Source organism: Panthera leo, chromosome A3, assembly GCF_018350215.1.
Source record: "Panthera leo isolate Ple1 chromosome A3, P.leo_Ple1_pat1.1, whole genome shotgun sequence".
Lineage (NCBI taxonomy): Eukaryota > Metazoa > Chordata > Mammalia > Carnivora > Felidae > Panthera > Panthera leo.
The window spans coordinates 23,736,390-23,751,298 of NC_056681.1; the positions used below are offsets into that span (position 1 = coordinate 23,736,390).

The 14,909-nt window shown below is 36.5% G+C and overlaps 1 protein-coding gene across 3 annotated transcripts in view; it reads left to right on the forward strand.

The window, feature by feature from the left end:
• Positions 1-14,909, forward strand: part of LOC122215618 (ubiquinol-cytochrome-c reductase complex assembly factor 1) — a 102,394-nt gene that overhangs the window by 4,266 nt on the left and 83,219 nt on the right. For 2 of the 3 annotated variants that reach the window (XM_042931134.1, XM_042931132.1), the window contains exon 2: positions 10,412-10,510. The exons of the other annotated variant lie outside the window; for it this stretch is intronic. In XM_042931134.1, coding sequence (XP_042787068.1) covers positions 10,412-10,510 — 99 coding nt within the window. The remainder of the gene's footprint in view (positions 1-10,411; positions 10,511-14,909) is intronic. 3 annotated transcript variants of the gene reach the window in all.

Genomic DNA, 14,909 nt, shown 5'->3' on the forward strand with positions numbered 1-14,909 from the left:
CCTTGGATGACTGAGTTAATATAGCAGTGTCCTTCACTGAGAATATCCAGTTGGAGATGGTGGTGTTTTATTGTTTGTTTTTAAGTAGGCTTCACACCCAGCGTGGTGCTTTAAGTAACCACCCTGAGATCAAGACCTGAACTCAGATCAAGAGTTGGAGGCTTAACTGACTGAGCCATCCAGGTGCCCTAAGTGGTTTTTTTTTTTTTTTTTTTTTTTTTTTTTTTTTTTTTTTAAAGCAGCTGGTGAGTTGGTGTTCAGGAGAGACTAAACAAGCAGAGATATAGGTTGTAGTTGAAATCAGATGTTGAGTTTTCCTGGGGAGTAATATGGATAGCTAACATTTATAGGGCACTTACCATGTGGTAAGCACTCTTGTATACTGTATATATGTGAACTTACTTAATCCTTACACTAGCCCTTTGACAAGGTAGGCACTATTATTTCCCCCATTTTAAGATAAGAAATTTGAACCACAGAGAAGTAATATTCCTGAAACATTCTCATTAGTTTCCCCTTATTTTTTACTCTTTTTTCCCCTCTCCAATAATGGGTTTAAGAAGGAAGAGGAAGCTAAAACATTGCTATTGCTAAGTAGCTCCAGCAGAGGAACTGGATATTTGAGTAATACAGTGGGACTTGTTTATGGTTTATGAGCTGTCCTGGGCATTGGTGGTCATTTTTGCTTTATTTTGACAGTATTAGAAACCGCAGAAAGCCACTCTTGTGCTAGCTATTTATTTATTTATTATTAAAAAAAATTTTTTTTTACTGTTTATTCATTTTTGAGAGACAGAGACGAAGTGTGAGTGGGGGAGAGGCAGAGAGAGAGGGAGACACAATCTGAAGCAGGCTGCAGGCTCTGAGCTGTCAGCACAGGGCCTGATGCGGGGCTTGAACTCACAAAACGTGAGATCATGACCTGAGCCGAAGCAGTCGGTCAACTGACTGAGCCACCCAAGTGCCCCCACTCTTGTGCTTTTTAAAAAAAATTGTAGTAAAATATAGATAATATAAAATGTACCATTTTAATAGTTTTTAACTATACAGTTCAGAATGGTATTAAATGTATTCACATTGTTATGCTGCCATCACACCATCATTCACAGAACTCTTTTTATCTTGCAAAACTGAAATTCTGCCTATTAAATGATAAATCATTATGCCCCCCTCTACTTAGTCCCAAGCAGCTATCATTCTTTCTGTCTTTATGATTTTGACTACTGTAGGTACTCATATAAGTGGAATCATAGGGTATTTGTCCTTTTGTGACTGGTGTATTTCACTCAGCATAATGTCTTCAAGGTTCTTCCATGTTGTAGCATGTGTCAGAGTTTCCTTCCTTTTTAAGGCTGAATAATATTCCATTGTATGTATAAACCACATTTTGTTTACCCATTCTTTTGAGGATAGACACTTGGGTTGCTTCCATCTTTTGGCTATTATGAAATAGTGCTGCCACTATTTATATCTTTTCAAGTCCCTGTTTTTACTTCGTTTGGGTATATATTCAGAAGTAGATCATATGGATCATATGGTAATTCTATATTTAATTTTTTGAGCATTTGCCATTTTATTTTCCACAGTGGTTGCACCAGTTTACATTCCCACCAGGAAAGCATAAGGGCTCCAGTTTCTGTACATCTTTGTTAATGCTTATTATTTTCTTTCTTTCTTTTTTTTCCTTCATAGTGGCCATCTTAATAGGTGTGAGGTGATATCTCATTGTAGTTTTGATTTGCATTTCTCTAATGATTAATGATGTTGAGCATATTTTATATGCAAGTTGGCCGTTTGTATATCTTTGGACAAATGTCTATTTGAGTCCTTTGCCCATTTTTTAATTGAGTTGTTTGTTGTTGAGCTGTAGGAATTTTTTTTTATATTGTGGAATCAGTGCCTTATCACATCTATGATTTGCAAATACTCTGTCCCATTCCATGGGTTATCTTTTTACTTTGTTGATAGTAGTCTTTGATGCACAAAAGTTTTTAATTTTGATGAAGTCCAACTTAACTATTTTTTCTTTTGTTGTCTGGGCTTTGGTGTCATAGCCAAGAAATCATCGCCCAATCTGATGTCATGAAGCTTTTCCCTTATGTTTCCTTCTAGGAGTTTCATAGTTTTAGGTCTTATGTTTAGATCTTTGATCCATTTTGAATTAATTTTTGTATATGGAATAAGGTTTTATTGTATTTTTTATTATTTTCCTTGTGTTTGCTGTGGTGATTACAATTAACATCTTGATTTATAACAATCCAGTTTGAATTAATATCAACTTAATTTCAGTAATATATAAAAACTTTGGGGGTCCTGGGTGGCTCAGTTGGTTAAGTGTCTAACTTCAGCTCAGGTCATGATCTTGTGGTTCAAGCCCCACGTTGGGCTCTGCGCTGACAGCACAGATGGAGCCTGATTGGGATTATCTCTGCCCCTCCCTCCTTCCTCTTGCCTCCATGCTTGTGTGCGCATGCGCGCACACACGCGCACACTCTTTCAAAAATAAATAAATAAACATTAAAAAAAAAAAAACCCTGTGATTCCATTTAGCTCCATTCCTTCCTGGCTCCCTTGTGCCATTAATGTCATTCAAATTATATATTTAAACATTGTGTGCCCATCAGCATAGATTTACAATTTTTGCTTTATGCTGTTGCCTTTTAAGTTAAAAATAAAAATAGAGGAGTGCCTGGGTGGCTCAACTGGTTGAGCTCTGACTTCATCTCAGGTCATGATCTCACTGTTTGTGGGTTTGAGCCCTGTGTGGGGCTCTGTGCTGACAGCTCAGAGCCTGGAGCCTGCTTCGGATTCTGTGTCTCCCTCCCTCTCTGCCCCTCCTCCTCTCACACTCTGCCTCTCTCTCATAAATAAAACATTAAAAAAAATTAAAAAAATAAAAATAATTAAAAACAAAAAATATACTTATGCTGTATTTTTAAAATTTATCCAAGTAGTTGCTTTTATCAGTGTACTTTATTTTTTCATGTGGATTTGAGTTACTGTACTGTCAGAGGTCTCATTTCAGCCTGAAGTTCTCCTTTTACTGTTTGCTGTAGAGCAGGTCTGCTGTTGGTTTTCTCAGTTTTTGTTTATCTAGAAAGTCCTAATTTTTCATCCCATTGCCTTCTGTCTTCCATGGTTTCTGAGGAGAAATCAGCTATTAATGTTATCAAAGATCTCTTGTACATGTTGAATAGCTTCTCTTGCTGCTTTCAAGATTCTGTGTCTTTGTTTTTCAACAGCTTGATTATGATGTCTTTTTTTAACACTGTATTTATTTTATTATAATATATTATTTATTTAAAATTTTTTTTTAAGTTTATTTATTTTGAGAGCAAGAGAGGGAGAGGCAGGGAGGGGCAGAGAGAGAGTGGGAGAGACAGAATCTCAAGCAGGCTCTGTGCTGACAGCAGATGCAGGGCTTGAATTCATGAACTGTGAGATTATGACCTGAGCTGAAACCAAGAGTTGGACGTTTAACCAACTGAGCCACTGATGGGCCCCTGTTTTATCTTATTTTTGAGAGAGAGAGAGAGAGAGAGAGAGAGAGAGAGATTGAGAGAGAACACTTGTGTGTGTACCACGTGAGCTGGGGAGGGGCAGAGAGAGGGAGACAGAGGATCTGAAGCAGTCTCTGTGCTGATAGCAGAGGGCCTGATGTGGGGCTTCAACTCACGAACCGAACTGTGAGATCATGACCTGAGCTGAAGTTGGATGCTTAACCGACTGAGCCACTGAGGCACCCAAGATATATCTATTTATAGATTTCTCTGCATTTATGCTGTTGGAGTTAGTTGAGTTTCTTGGATTTATAGATTGATGTTTTTCATCAAATTTGGGATATTTTCTGCCAGTATTTCTTCAAATATTTTTTGTTTCCCTTTATTTCCTCTTGTCCTTCTGAGACTCCCCTTATACATAAGTTGGTACATTTGATGGTATCTCGTAGATCTCTGAAGCTCTGTTAAAATTTTTTCATTCTTTTTTCTTTCTGTTCCTTAGTTTGGATAATCTTGGTTGATCTATTTTCATGGTCACTGATTTTCTCTTCTGCTCAAATCTGCGGTTTAACCCCTTTAGGGAAATGTTCATTTTATTTATTGTTCTTTTCAACACAAGAATTTGTTTTTTTTTTAAAATAATTTCTCTGTTGATATTCTCTATTTTGTGAGATAGCATTCTTATACTTTGCTATAGTTCTTTAGAATGGTTTCCTTTAGATTTTAAACATATTTAGGGGTGCCTGGGTGGCTCAGTAGGTTAAGTGTCTGACTCCTGATTTTGACTCTGGTCATGATCTCATGGTTCATGGGATTGTGCCCTGCGTCGAGCTGTGCATTGACAGCGTGGAGCCTGCTTGGGATTCTCTGTCCCTCTCCTGCTTGTGCTTTCACTCAAAATAAATAAACTTTAAATAGTTTCACAGTCTTTGTCTAGTTTATCTAACATGTGAGCTTCTTCAGGGACAGTTTCTGTAGATTTTTTTTCCCTTTCTGTGTATGGACCATGCTTTTATGTTTCTTTACATGTTTCATACTTTTTTTTTTTTTTGGTTGAAAACTGGACATTTTAAATAATATGTGGCAACTCTGGAAGTCAGGTCTGTCCTTTCCCAGAGTTTGTTATTGTTTTTCTGTTTAGTGATATTTCTGAATTAACCCTGTAAAGTCTATATTCTTTGTTGTATGGTCTCAGCTCAGTTAGCTTAGTGGTCAGGTAACGATTGGAGAGTTCTTAAATACCTGGAACCAGTAAGTCTTCTGTTTTTTGCTGAGGGGCTCTGTGCACATGTTGCGGTACACCATCAACAGTCTTACAATCATTTAACATCTCTGCCTTAAACTTTACTTCCTGCTTGTGCAGAGCCTCAAGGTTAACCAGAGGTCTCAGGTCTTTCCTGTTCTTGTGCACAGCCCTGTGCATATGCATGGCCTTCAGATTCCCAGGAATATGTCATACCTTTTCAAAGCTCATTCTCTTGCTTTTCCTTTTAAGCTTCTTTTGTTAGCCTATTGTTTTCTCCATGTATTATCCATTGCCTCAGGCAGTCATGAAGTTAAACAATTGTTTTCAACGAGTGCTCCTGCAGAAACGTTTTTTTCAGTTTTTTCATGTTGAATGAGCTTTACATTGGATGGAGTCTTCTAAAGAGCTACTAAACAGATGAAATAATGCCATTTCTTTGCAAGTAAGGCTTTAAGGAGCATCAACCCCATTCTGAAGTCAACTTTTTTCCAGAGACGACTAGTTCTTTTTAGTGACTAGTACTATTTAGAAACCAAGTCTGGATGCTGGATGTGGTCATTGCTTCCAGGACCTATCAGGACAGGAATAGGAAACACATGTATGTGTATATATTTACATAAACACACATCTATTTCTGTATTTGTCTATACATATTAATAACCCATACCAATAACTCTAAATTCATACTAGTACCTTGGGGTTTATTGTACCTTTCTGCCTTTCTATAATAGAAATTTTAATGTACATAATAATTAATACATATATTTACTGATATGCCCAATCTTAATATATTTAATGATTTGCTCAAATCTTTCCCGGATGTAATCAATCTTTTTTTTTTTTTTATATATATACATTTTTTTAATGTTTATTTTTGAGAGAGACAGAGATGGAATGCGAGGGGGTTGGGGCAGAGAGAGAGGGAGGCACAGAATCCAAAGCAGGCTCCAGGTTCTGAGCTGTCAGCACAGAGCCCGGCGCGGGGCTGGAACTCACGTGAGATCATGACCTGAGCCGAAGTCGGACGCTCAACTGACTGAGCCACCCAGGCACCCCGTAATCAATCTTTTAAAGCTCAGATTGGAACCCCCAACAAAGTGGGAGGAGGCAGAGGATTCAGTAATGATGGAAGGAATTGTTGAACATTCTCTGCTCCTCTGGTATGTCTAAGTATCCTTTTGTAGCATGCCACTTCATAACTTGCAGGATAGTTTGCTACAATAGTGTTTATCCTCTGGATTATGGAATTAAATTAGTATCCATGGCATTCAGACTACAGGAACCAGTGAACATTTACAGAGTAGATTTGGTGACTATGGTTGATCTTCATTATTCAAGATTCTGTATTTTTGAATTCATTATACTTGCCAAGATTTATTTGTAATTCCCAAATCAATATTCATGGCACTTTCAATGGTCATTTACGGGTATGTGCAGAGGAGTGAAAAATTTGAGCTGCAACATGCAAGTCCTTGCTGAGATCGATATGCTGACTTATTTCAGCTCTTATACTGTAAATAAGTATTGTTTTCACAGTCTATTTAATGCTAAAGTTTCTGTATTTTTGTGCCTTGTTGGTGATTTCCCTGTTTAATATGGCCCCTAAATGTAGTTATCTAGTGTTACTAAGTGCAAGAAGGCTGTGATATTCCTTATAGAGAAAACTTATGTGTTAGATAAGTTTCGTTCAGGAGTGAGTTACAGTGCTATTGTCCATGAGTTCAATGTTAATGAGTTAATTGTATATTTATAAATAATAAGATGTCTTTAAAGAGAAACACACAAGGTTATGTATTGATTGGTTTATGAAAATGTGACCAGAGGCTTGCAGGAACCTAACCCTGTATTTTCTCTAGGAGCAATGGTTCAGTATTTGCTAACTCAGTGTTTATAGTCACTTTATAAAGCAAAACTACGGAGAATAGGAGAATGGACTACCTGTAAAGCCTTTTCCAATTCATGAGTAAGCCAAGGAAAATACTATGTACAGTATCTTAAAAAACACATGCAGCAACAGGCTGGTCAATGGACTGATTAAAGCTGTAGTTGAAAAACTGGTCTGTCAGAATATTTTGAAATACAAATGTAAAATCACCTGCAGTTAACAATATGTACAGAAAGTAAAAACATGAAACCTGTCTTTAAGATTTTGGTTTTGAAGTGTTGGTGAGGTAAAAAGACAATAAAACCTCTTCCCACTTAATAATGGTGTGTATATTAGCCTAAGTTAAGGCAGTAATTCTAACCATTGGAAATGGCTGTAAATGTTTTCCTGAACTTGGAAGTTGAGGTTTGCTAATTGTTATAGGCCTGATATGTTAGTACCTGTAAGAGGGAGCTAAGTACTTCCACAGATTTTTAAAAATTTCTTTTCTTTTCTTTTCTTTTCTTTTCTTTTCTTTTCTTTTCTTTTCTTTTCTTTTCTTTTCTCTTTTCTTTTCTTTTTTGTTTTCTTTTTTTTTCTTTTCTTTCTTTCCTTTTCTTCCTTCCTTCCTTTCTTTCTTTCTTTCTTATTTAGAAATTTTTAAAATTTATTTTTGAGAGGGAGGTTGAAAGAGAGAGAGAGAGCAAGCAAGCAGGGGAGGGGCAGAGAGAGAGGGAGACAGAATCCGAAGCAGGCTCCGGGCTTTAAGCTGTTAGCACAGAGCCCGACACAGGACCGAACCCACAAACTACGAGATCATGACCTGAGTGAGCCTAAGTCAGACGCTTAACTGACTGAGCCACCCAGCCCCCCCCCCCCCCCCCCCCCCCCACAGATTTATATTTATAAATGAAGTACTGGGAGAAGTGGGAAGGAATATGGACCAAGTAGAGTCAGTAGAACCAGTACCTGGAGTCTGGGGAGACCTTTTTTTTTTTTTTTTTTTAAAGATTATTGATTTATTTTGAGAGAGAGAGAGAGTGCAAGGTGGGAAGGGGCAGAGAGAGAGGGAGAAAGAGAATCCCAAGCAGACTCCGCACTGTCAGAGCAGAGCCCAATGCAGGGCTTGAATTCACAAACTGAGATCATGACCTGAGCTGAAACCAAGAGTTGGTCGCTTAACGTTCTGAGCCACCCACGTGCCCCTGAGGAGACTTTTTGAAGCTAATTAACTCATGGGTTGGGTAGGAGGGAAGAAGAGAGTCCCAGAGGAACTGACTAGAAGGGAATTAGCTTGTGTGGAGAGGAGTAGTAATTCCCAAACCAGAGAATCTGAGTCAGGTTTTGGAACTGCTGAATGGAGAATACAAGGCAGGGTATGTAAATATAAAGATGAGTCTAGAGGGGTCTAGTTGGTAAAGATCAGGTGTTGACGTTTGATTAAAGAGGCACTTGGAGGCACTGCAAGCTTTTGAGAAAGGGAATTCCAGGTTAAAAACAATATTTTAAGAAAATAGTTCTTGCTTCTATGACAGTTTGCTGGTGAAAGAGAAGCTTATTTACATAATTCAGTAACAGTTGTTAATAACAGTAATGATGCTTTTGTGTATATTTTAGTATTCTCAAGGTGCTTTTACATATGATCCTTGGAACACTCCTGTGAGGTAGCTTTTATTATTCCCACTTTACATAAGGGAAATGGAGGTCCAGAATGTTGAGTAGCTAGTTCAGGGTCACACAGCTATTCAATAAGAATCTTGGGATTCAAATACCCTTTCTGCTATATACACTTTCTGCTCAGTTTCAATTAAGGGTTTGAACAAGAGTTGTTGTTGTAGGATTGGAGAAGGAAAGAACAGAGCTGATTGCTTCTTTCTTCTAATAAGAACTGATTTAATGTATTGGCATAAAACCAAGTAGAACCAAAATTACAGAGAAAAATTTTGTTGACGTGGGGAAAAATATGATGAAATTCTTCAGAAGATCTTCCAAAAGTTTGCATTGTTCCCACTTGTAATTTCCTCTTACTTCCCCCTCCTCCCTTGGCTTGAATCTGCAGAAGTTTCATTTTATCCCATATTTACATTTTTAGGAAAGGAACATCTAACATTGAATGATTCTGGCAAATGATTCAGCATTAGTAAACAAAAAGCCAGTACTGGTCTCTTATTTGAACATTATCCCAACAGATCGAACCTCAGCTGAAATAAAATATTTTGAAACTTTACTTTTCATTTGAAACATAAGGTGTTGTGAGTAGCCTATGAAAAACATTTACACAATTTTAAAACTGTGAGACACTTTAGAAGGCCTCTCTACGTTTAAAATTCCTGCACCTTTCTCCATGTACTTTATCCCTATCACTTGTTGCCTACTCATGAGGAAATGGAGATTCAGATTCAACTTAATATTTATTGAGTTGGACATGTTACAAGGTACATTTGTTGATTTTTCTTAAGTCCTGAGAAGTAGGGATTTTTTCCTTTATTTTATAGAAGAGACAACAACGGCTTGTAGCTTTCAGTGGAGCCAAGAGTCAAATCAGTGTTTTCTGATTCCAAGTACGTGGCTCTTGCCACAATACTATACTGTGTTTTAGTTGTTTCAAGACTAGTTCATAGAGTGTTAGAAGATACTTTGGAGATATTCCTTTTACCCTTTCATCCCGTAAATGAGCATGGATCCTGAAGTTGGGCTGTCTGGGTTCAGATCTTAACCCTGCCATTGTATTAACTATGTGGCCTTGGGAAATTCCTTATCCTATGTATACCTCAGTTTCTTTATCCATATAAGTGGGATAATGGCAATATTCCTAGGTCATTTGGTGATGATTGTGAGTTTTAAGTGAGTTTATATATGTAAAGTACCTAGGAAAGTACCTGTCACAGAACAAATGCTCATAAGTATTACTAATAATTGCTATAAGGAACCTGTGCATTGTAGAAGTTAAATTACTTGTAAAGATCATATTAGAATAGCTGAGTTAAAACTGGAATCCAGATCTTTGACTCCTAGTATTGTAGTTTATGTTTGGCAAAGTGTTTTTAAATAATTTTATATTCAGCCCTCATTGTGGCCCTATAAGTTTTATATAGGTCAAATGAAAGAGACCCTTGGATCCCTCAGAGTTGGTTCCTAGAATAGACATCTCCAGTCCTGTGTACACTAATGCCATTTATACAGTGTAATGTATTTCAGGTTCATAAAATAGAGTAGGCTTCTCATGTAGCAAGATAGCTCTTCCTTTCCCCAGCCCAGCCTTTCACTTTGGCCCAAAGACCCTTTTGAGGTTGGTTAATACCCTAGGGGGAAACTGAACTTCAGTCATTAACTCTAACAGCCATTTAATCTCTCTCTTTTGTTTTGGAAATCAAATTGGCTTAGTGTTTTCCTACCCTAAAAATGTCAGCCCTAGTTTCTTCATCCTTTTGGGGATGACACTGCTTACTATAAAGGGATTCTATGAAGATCAGATAAATCAGTGTTTATGAAAAGGCATTGCAGACTCTCAATTTAAATGATAATCTAATTGTAAAATGCCTGAAGTCTACTTATTTTGTTACTCTCCTGAGAGGGAGCCCATGTCCCCCTGCTTGAGTCAGCCTTTACTAGAGTTGTTTTAGTCCATGAATCAGGAATAGGTAGGGGTACATTTTATCCTTGGAGAGATGAGCAGGAGGAAGCTTGTTCCTGGCCCTGGTTTGGAAGTTCTCTTTTCATGTACCCTGTTCTGGCAGAATTTCTAAACTTCTACTCATGGAGTTGGATATAGATTCTTGACAGCCTTTTTTCTTTCTCTAGAGAAACCGGATTTCCCAGTGGGTTCCAGTATGCAGCCTATTGGTACCTGTGTCCTCTACACAGGCACAGTGGGGCAGGGCTCTGTCTGGTACTTTCCAGGTAAGGTTTGTTGTTCCTTTGCTTGGTATGAAAACCTTAGTGTTTATTTTCAAATGTCATGTATTTATAGATTAGCCAAACAAATTGTGTGATGGAAAAACCTCATGAGACCACTTCTGGGTCTCTGTGGTGCCAGCTCAGGACTGATTCCTACAGTATGGTGTCTAGGGCGTTGCTTCTAAATACCCCAGCAGTGGAACTTAGCCTAGGATACCATGCTACAGTCTGATGATTTTTACTGTTGGGAATGTTTCCAGATATTCATCTCAGAGTTAACTGCAGGTTTCTTTTTGTAACCACATTGTGCCACTTTTATTTGGGGTAAGAAATGTTTCTTCCTTTCTTTTTTTTTTCTTTTTATGAACACAGAATCCAAGGAACAATTATTTGAGGCCTTTGTTTATCATTGACCACATGATTCATTACTTTGGACCCTCTTTGAGAGTTTTTTCTCCTGATTTTTGTTAATTATACAAATAATTTAGTAATAAAGGAAATAAAAGTCACCCATGACCTCAAACGTGAAAACATCTGCTGGTTTTTTTCCAGTCCTTATGTAGGACTCCAGTGTGTGCATACTAATTTTTTCCGTAGATACCTTAACAAATATCCACAGAATTTTATTTTCTGGTGCCTTTTCACTTATTGGAGCAGACATTATTCATGTTAGATAGATTGCATAATTATATTTTTTGATGGCTACATGTTATTCTATTTACTTAGACTTTGTTTGATACTAAAATTATTTGCAAAAAAATTTTTTTTTGTCGTAGGCTTTAGTGTAGTTACTATTTCTTGATAGTTTAAAAAATTTTTACTTTATTAAAGATGAATTCCTAGGAGGGTATACCCTGGGTCAATGAGTATGGGCAGTTTCTCTCTCCAAAAGGTGGTTTTAGTTTATATTGCCATCAGCAATGTATATATAACTAGTTTTTCATTAACTTCCTCTAAATTCGGTGTTTAAAAAAAATTTTAACAGGGTAGAAAATGTTATCTTGTTTTGCTTTGTATTTCTTTATCTGTCAAGGTTAAACATTTTTCTGTTTACCAGTTGTATTCCAGTTTGTAAAATCATATATGCTTATATCTTTTCTACATTTATCTATGGGAATTTATTCATATAAACTCTTACCAATTTATATGAATTCCTTCTGTAGCCATTAACTTCTTTTTCATATGTGATGTGATTAAAATTATTTTTGATATATTATATAATTTATTCATATAAATATATTACAACTATTTAAAATATAGTGTAATTCCCCCTAATTAGTGTGTAAACCTTGCCCTTCTGAGGGCATGTATTGTTTGTGCCTGTATTTCCTGAGCTCACTAACCCTGGCACGGAGTAGGCATTGAATGTATGTTGAATGAATGAAGAATATGCCTATACAGAAGAGGCATCTACTTTGTGTAGGCATGCAGGTATTTCTTTTCAGAGTGGGCGACATTCTGTTACTTTTTGTGCATGGAAAATTTTAATAGAATTATCATAGAGTTCTAAGTCATTTGTTTTTGTGTGTATATAGTTGGTGGAGGCGGAACTCATTGTGTCAATCTCTGACTTGTGCCTCATTCTTTGAATCAATAAACATTTATTGACTACCTAATATGTATCAGGTACTATATTAGGTTCTGAGACATCATTATAGCAAAACATCCATGTAAATAACTTAGAGTGGTTTATCTCATGCTGACAGGATGTAATTTTAGCCAGGGTAAATAAACTAGACATGTGCTTTATTGGCACATCTTCCCACTTCGAGGACCCCTGGTTGGAAAACTCTGATTTTCCTCAGGTACATGTCTGACTAGGAGGTGTATTTAGTTCAGAATTAAGAAGAGCTTTATGTTAATTAGAATTGTGGTGTCATGGAATGGGTGGGCTAAATTTTTACATAGTAAATTTCCTGTTACTGGAAATATTCAGGCAATAGTTCGAAGAGTGTATACTAAGGGCATGACATAAAAGAAACCTTCATTTGTTGAGTAATAGTATCACATGATCTCTAAGATAATGTCCTATGCTATAATCCTGTTAACCATTTTCAAAAAGCGAGGGACGTTGTATTCTCATCTCTTTTTTTTTTTTAAGTATTTATTTATTTATTTATTTATTTAGAGAGGGAGGGACAGAGAGAGAGAGAATCTTAAGCAGGCTCTCCCCGCTGGAGTCAGTGTGGAGTCCAATGCAGGTCTTGACCCCACAAACCGTGAGATTATGACCTGAGCTGAAATCAAGTGTCCCAACACTTAACCAGCTGAGCCACCAGGCACCCCATCATGTCTGTCTTTCCTACATAAACTTAACATTGTGTCATATTTTGGGGCGCCTGAGTGGCTTGGTTGATTAAGCGTCTGACTTTGGCTCAGGTCGTGATCTTGGAGTTCATGAGTTTGGGTCCCAAATTGGGCTTGCTGCTGTCAGCACAGAGCCCACTTTGGATCCTTTCTCCCCCTGCCTCTCTCTCTGCTCCTCCCTTGCTGTTTCTCTCTCTCTCTCTCTCTCTCTCTCTCTCAAAATAAATAAATAAACTTACAAAAACATTTTAAATTTCTGTCATATTTTGGTGAGTGTACTTAAAATTTTTTTTATTTTGAAATAATTTACACCTACAGAAAAGTTGTAAAAACAGTAGGGTTCCCAAATACCCTTTGTCTAGCTTTCTCTAATGTTAAGTGTCTTATATAATTATAGTGTAGTTATTGAAACCAGGAAATTAACATTGATATAATGCTATTAACTAATCTATGCAACTCAGTCCAATTTTACCAGTCTTTTCTACTAATGTCCTTTTTTTGTTTCTTCAATTGGGTTTCTTATAATTAGGTCATACATTTTTGGCAAAAGTGATATTCCCTTCTTAGTGTATAATATCCGGGGATATATAATGCCAGTGTGTCTTATTACTGGTGACATTGACTTTAATCACTTGATTATTAAATTGGTGCCTGTCAGGTTTCCCTACTATGAAGTTACTATTTTCCCTTTTGTAATTAGTAAGTACCATGTGAGCAGATACTTAGAGACTATGCAGATATCTTGTTTCTCATCATACTTTTGCTCACTACTTTTAGGCATCCATCAATAGTTCTTTTTTTGTTGTTGTTAAGGTACATAACATTAATTAATTATTTTGAAAGTTGTAGTTTAAAAAAACCCACATAACATTAAATTTACTATGTTAACCATTTGAAGTATATAGTTTAGTAGTGTGAAGTATATTCACATTGTCATATAATAGATCTCTTGAATTTTTTCATCTTGCTGAACTGAAATTCTATACCTGTTACACACTAATTCTACCCCACCCTACCCTTGGCAACCACATTCTACTTTCTGTTTCTATGATTTTGACTATTTTAGATATTACATATGGGTGGAATCATATATTATTTGTCCTTTTGTGACTTATGTTGCTTAGCATAATGTCCTTAAGATTCATCCATGTTGTAGTATGTGACAGGATTTCCTTCCTTTTTAAGGCTACATAATATTTCATTATATGTATATACCACATTTGCTTTGTCCATTTTGATGGATATTTGGGTTGCTTCCACATCTGGGCTATTGTGCATAATGCTGTATTAATATAGTGTGCAAATATCTCTTCAAGAGCCTGCTTTGAATTCTTTTGGATATATACCCAGAAGTGAGATTGCTGCATCATGTGGTAATTCTGTTGATGGTTCTTGACTGCAGTAATCATTACTTTGGTGTTTGTATAATGATCATTTTCTATTTCCATCATTACTACTATATTTATTGCTTGGAATTGTACTGTAAGGAAGAGGTGTCACTTCTCCATTTATTTATTCAACTATTTATATGAGTATGAGCTCATAGATATTTATTTCCTTCTGTGAGTTATAATTTATTATGCCTATTATTTATTTTGTTGATCAGATTGTCCCAGGTTTGGCTGTTAGGAACTCCTTCAAGTTCCTTTTCTACATGCTTTCATTATATTTTTGAACGTTCTTTATTTCCTAGCACCACAAGATGTTTCAGGTTTATCTTGTATTTTCTTTGCTTTAGTCCTAGATTCAACAGTTTCTCCTAAGGAGCCCTGATTCCTTTAATTGGAGAATGATATTTGGAATGTTTAGAAATCCACATCTTTGTGCTAGGTGTGCATGAGCATATGTTATTGACCCCTATTTAGGTTTTTGAAAGCAGCTTGATGTAGGGGAAAAAAGATAGCTCTGAATATATGTTTAATCCCTTAATGAACTTTACTTCTTTGGGCTTAAGTGTCCTCATTTCCAAAATAGGAAAAAATACTACCAACCTTGCAAAATTGTTGTGAGATGATGCAAGTAAAACATCAAGCATATACGTCCTGGGCATATAGGAGATCTTCAATAAATTGTAACTGCTGTTTTGTTGCTATTT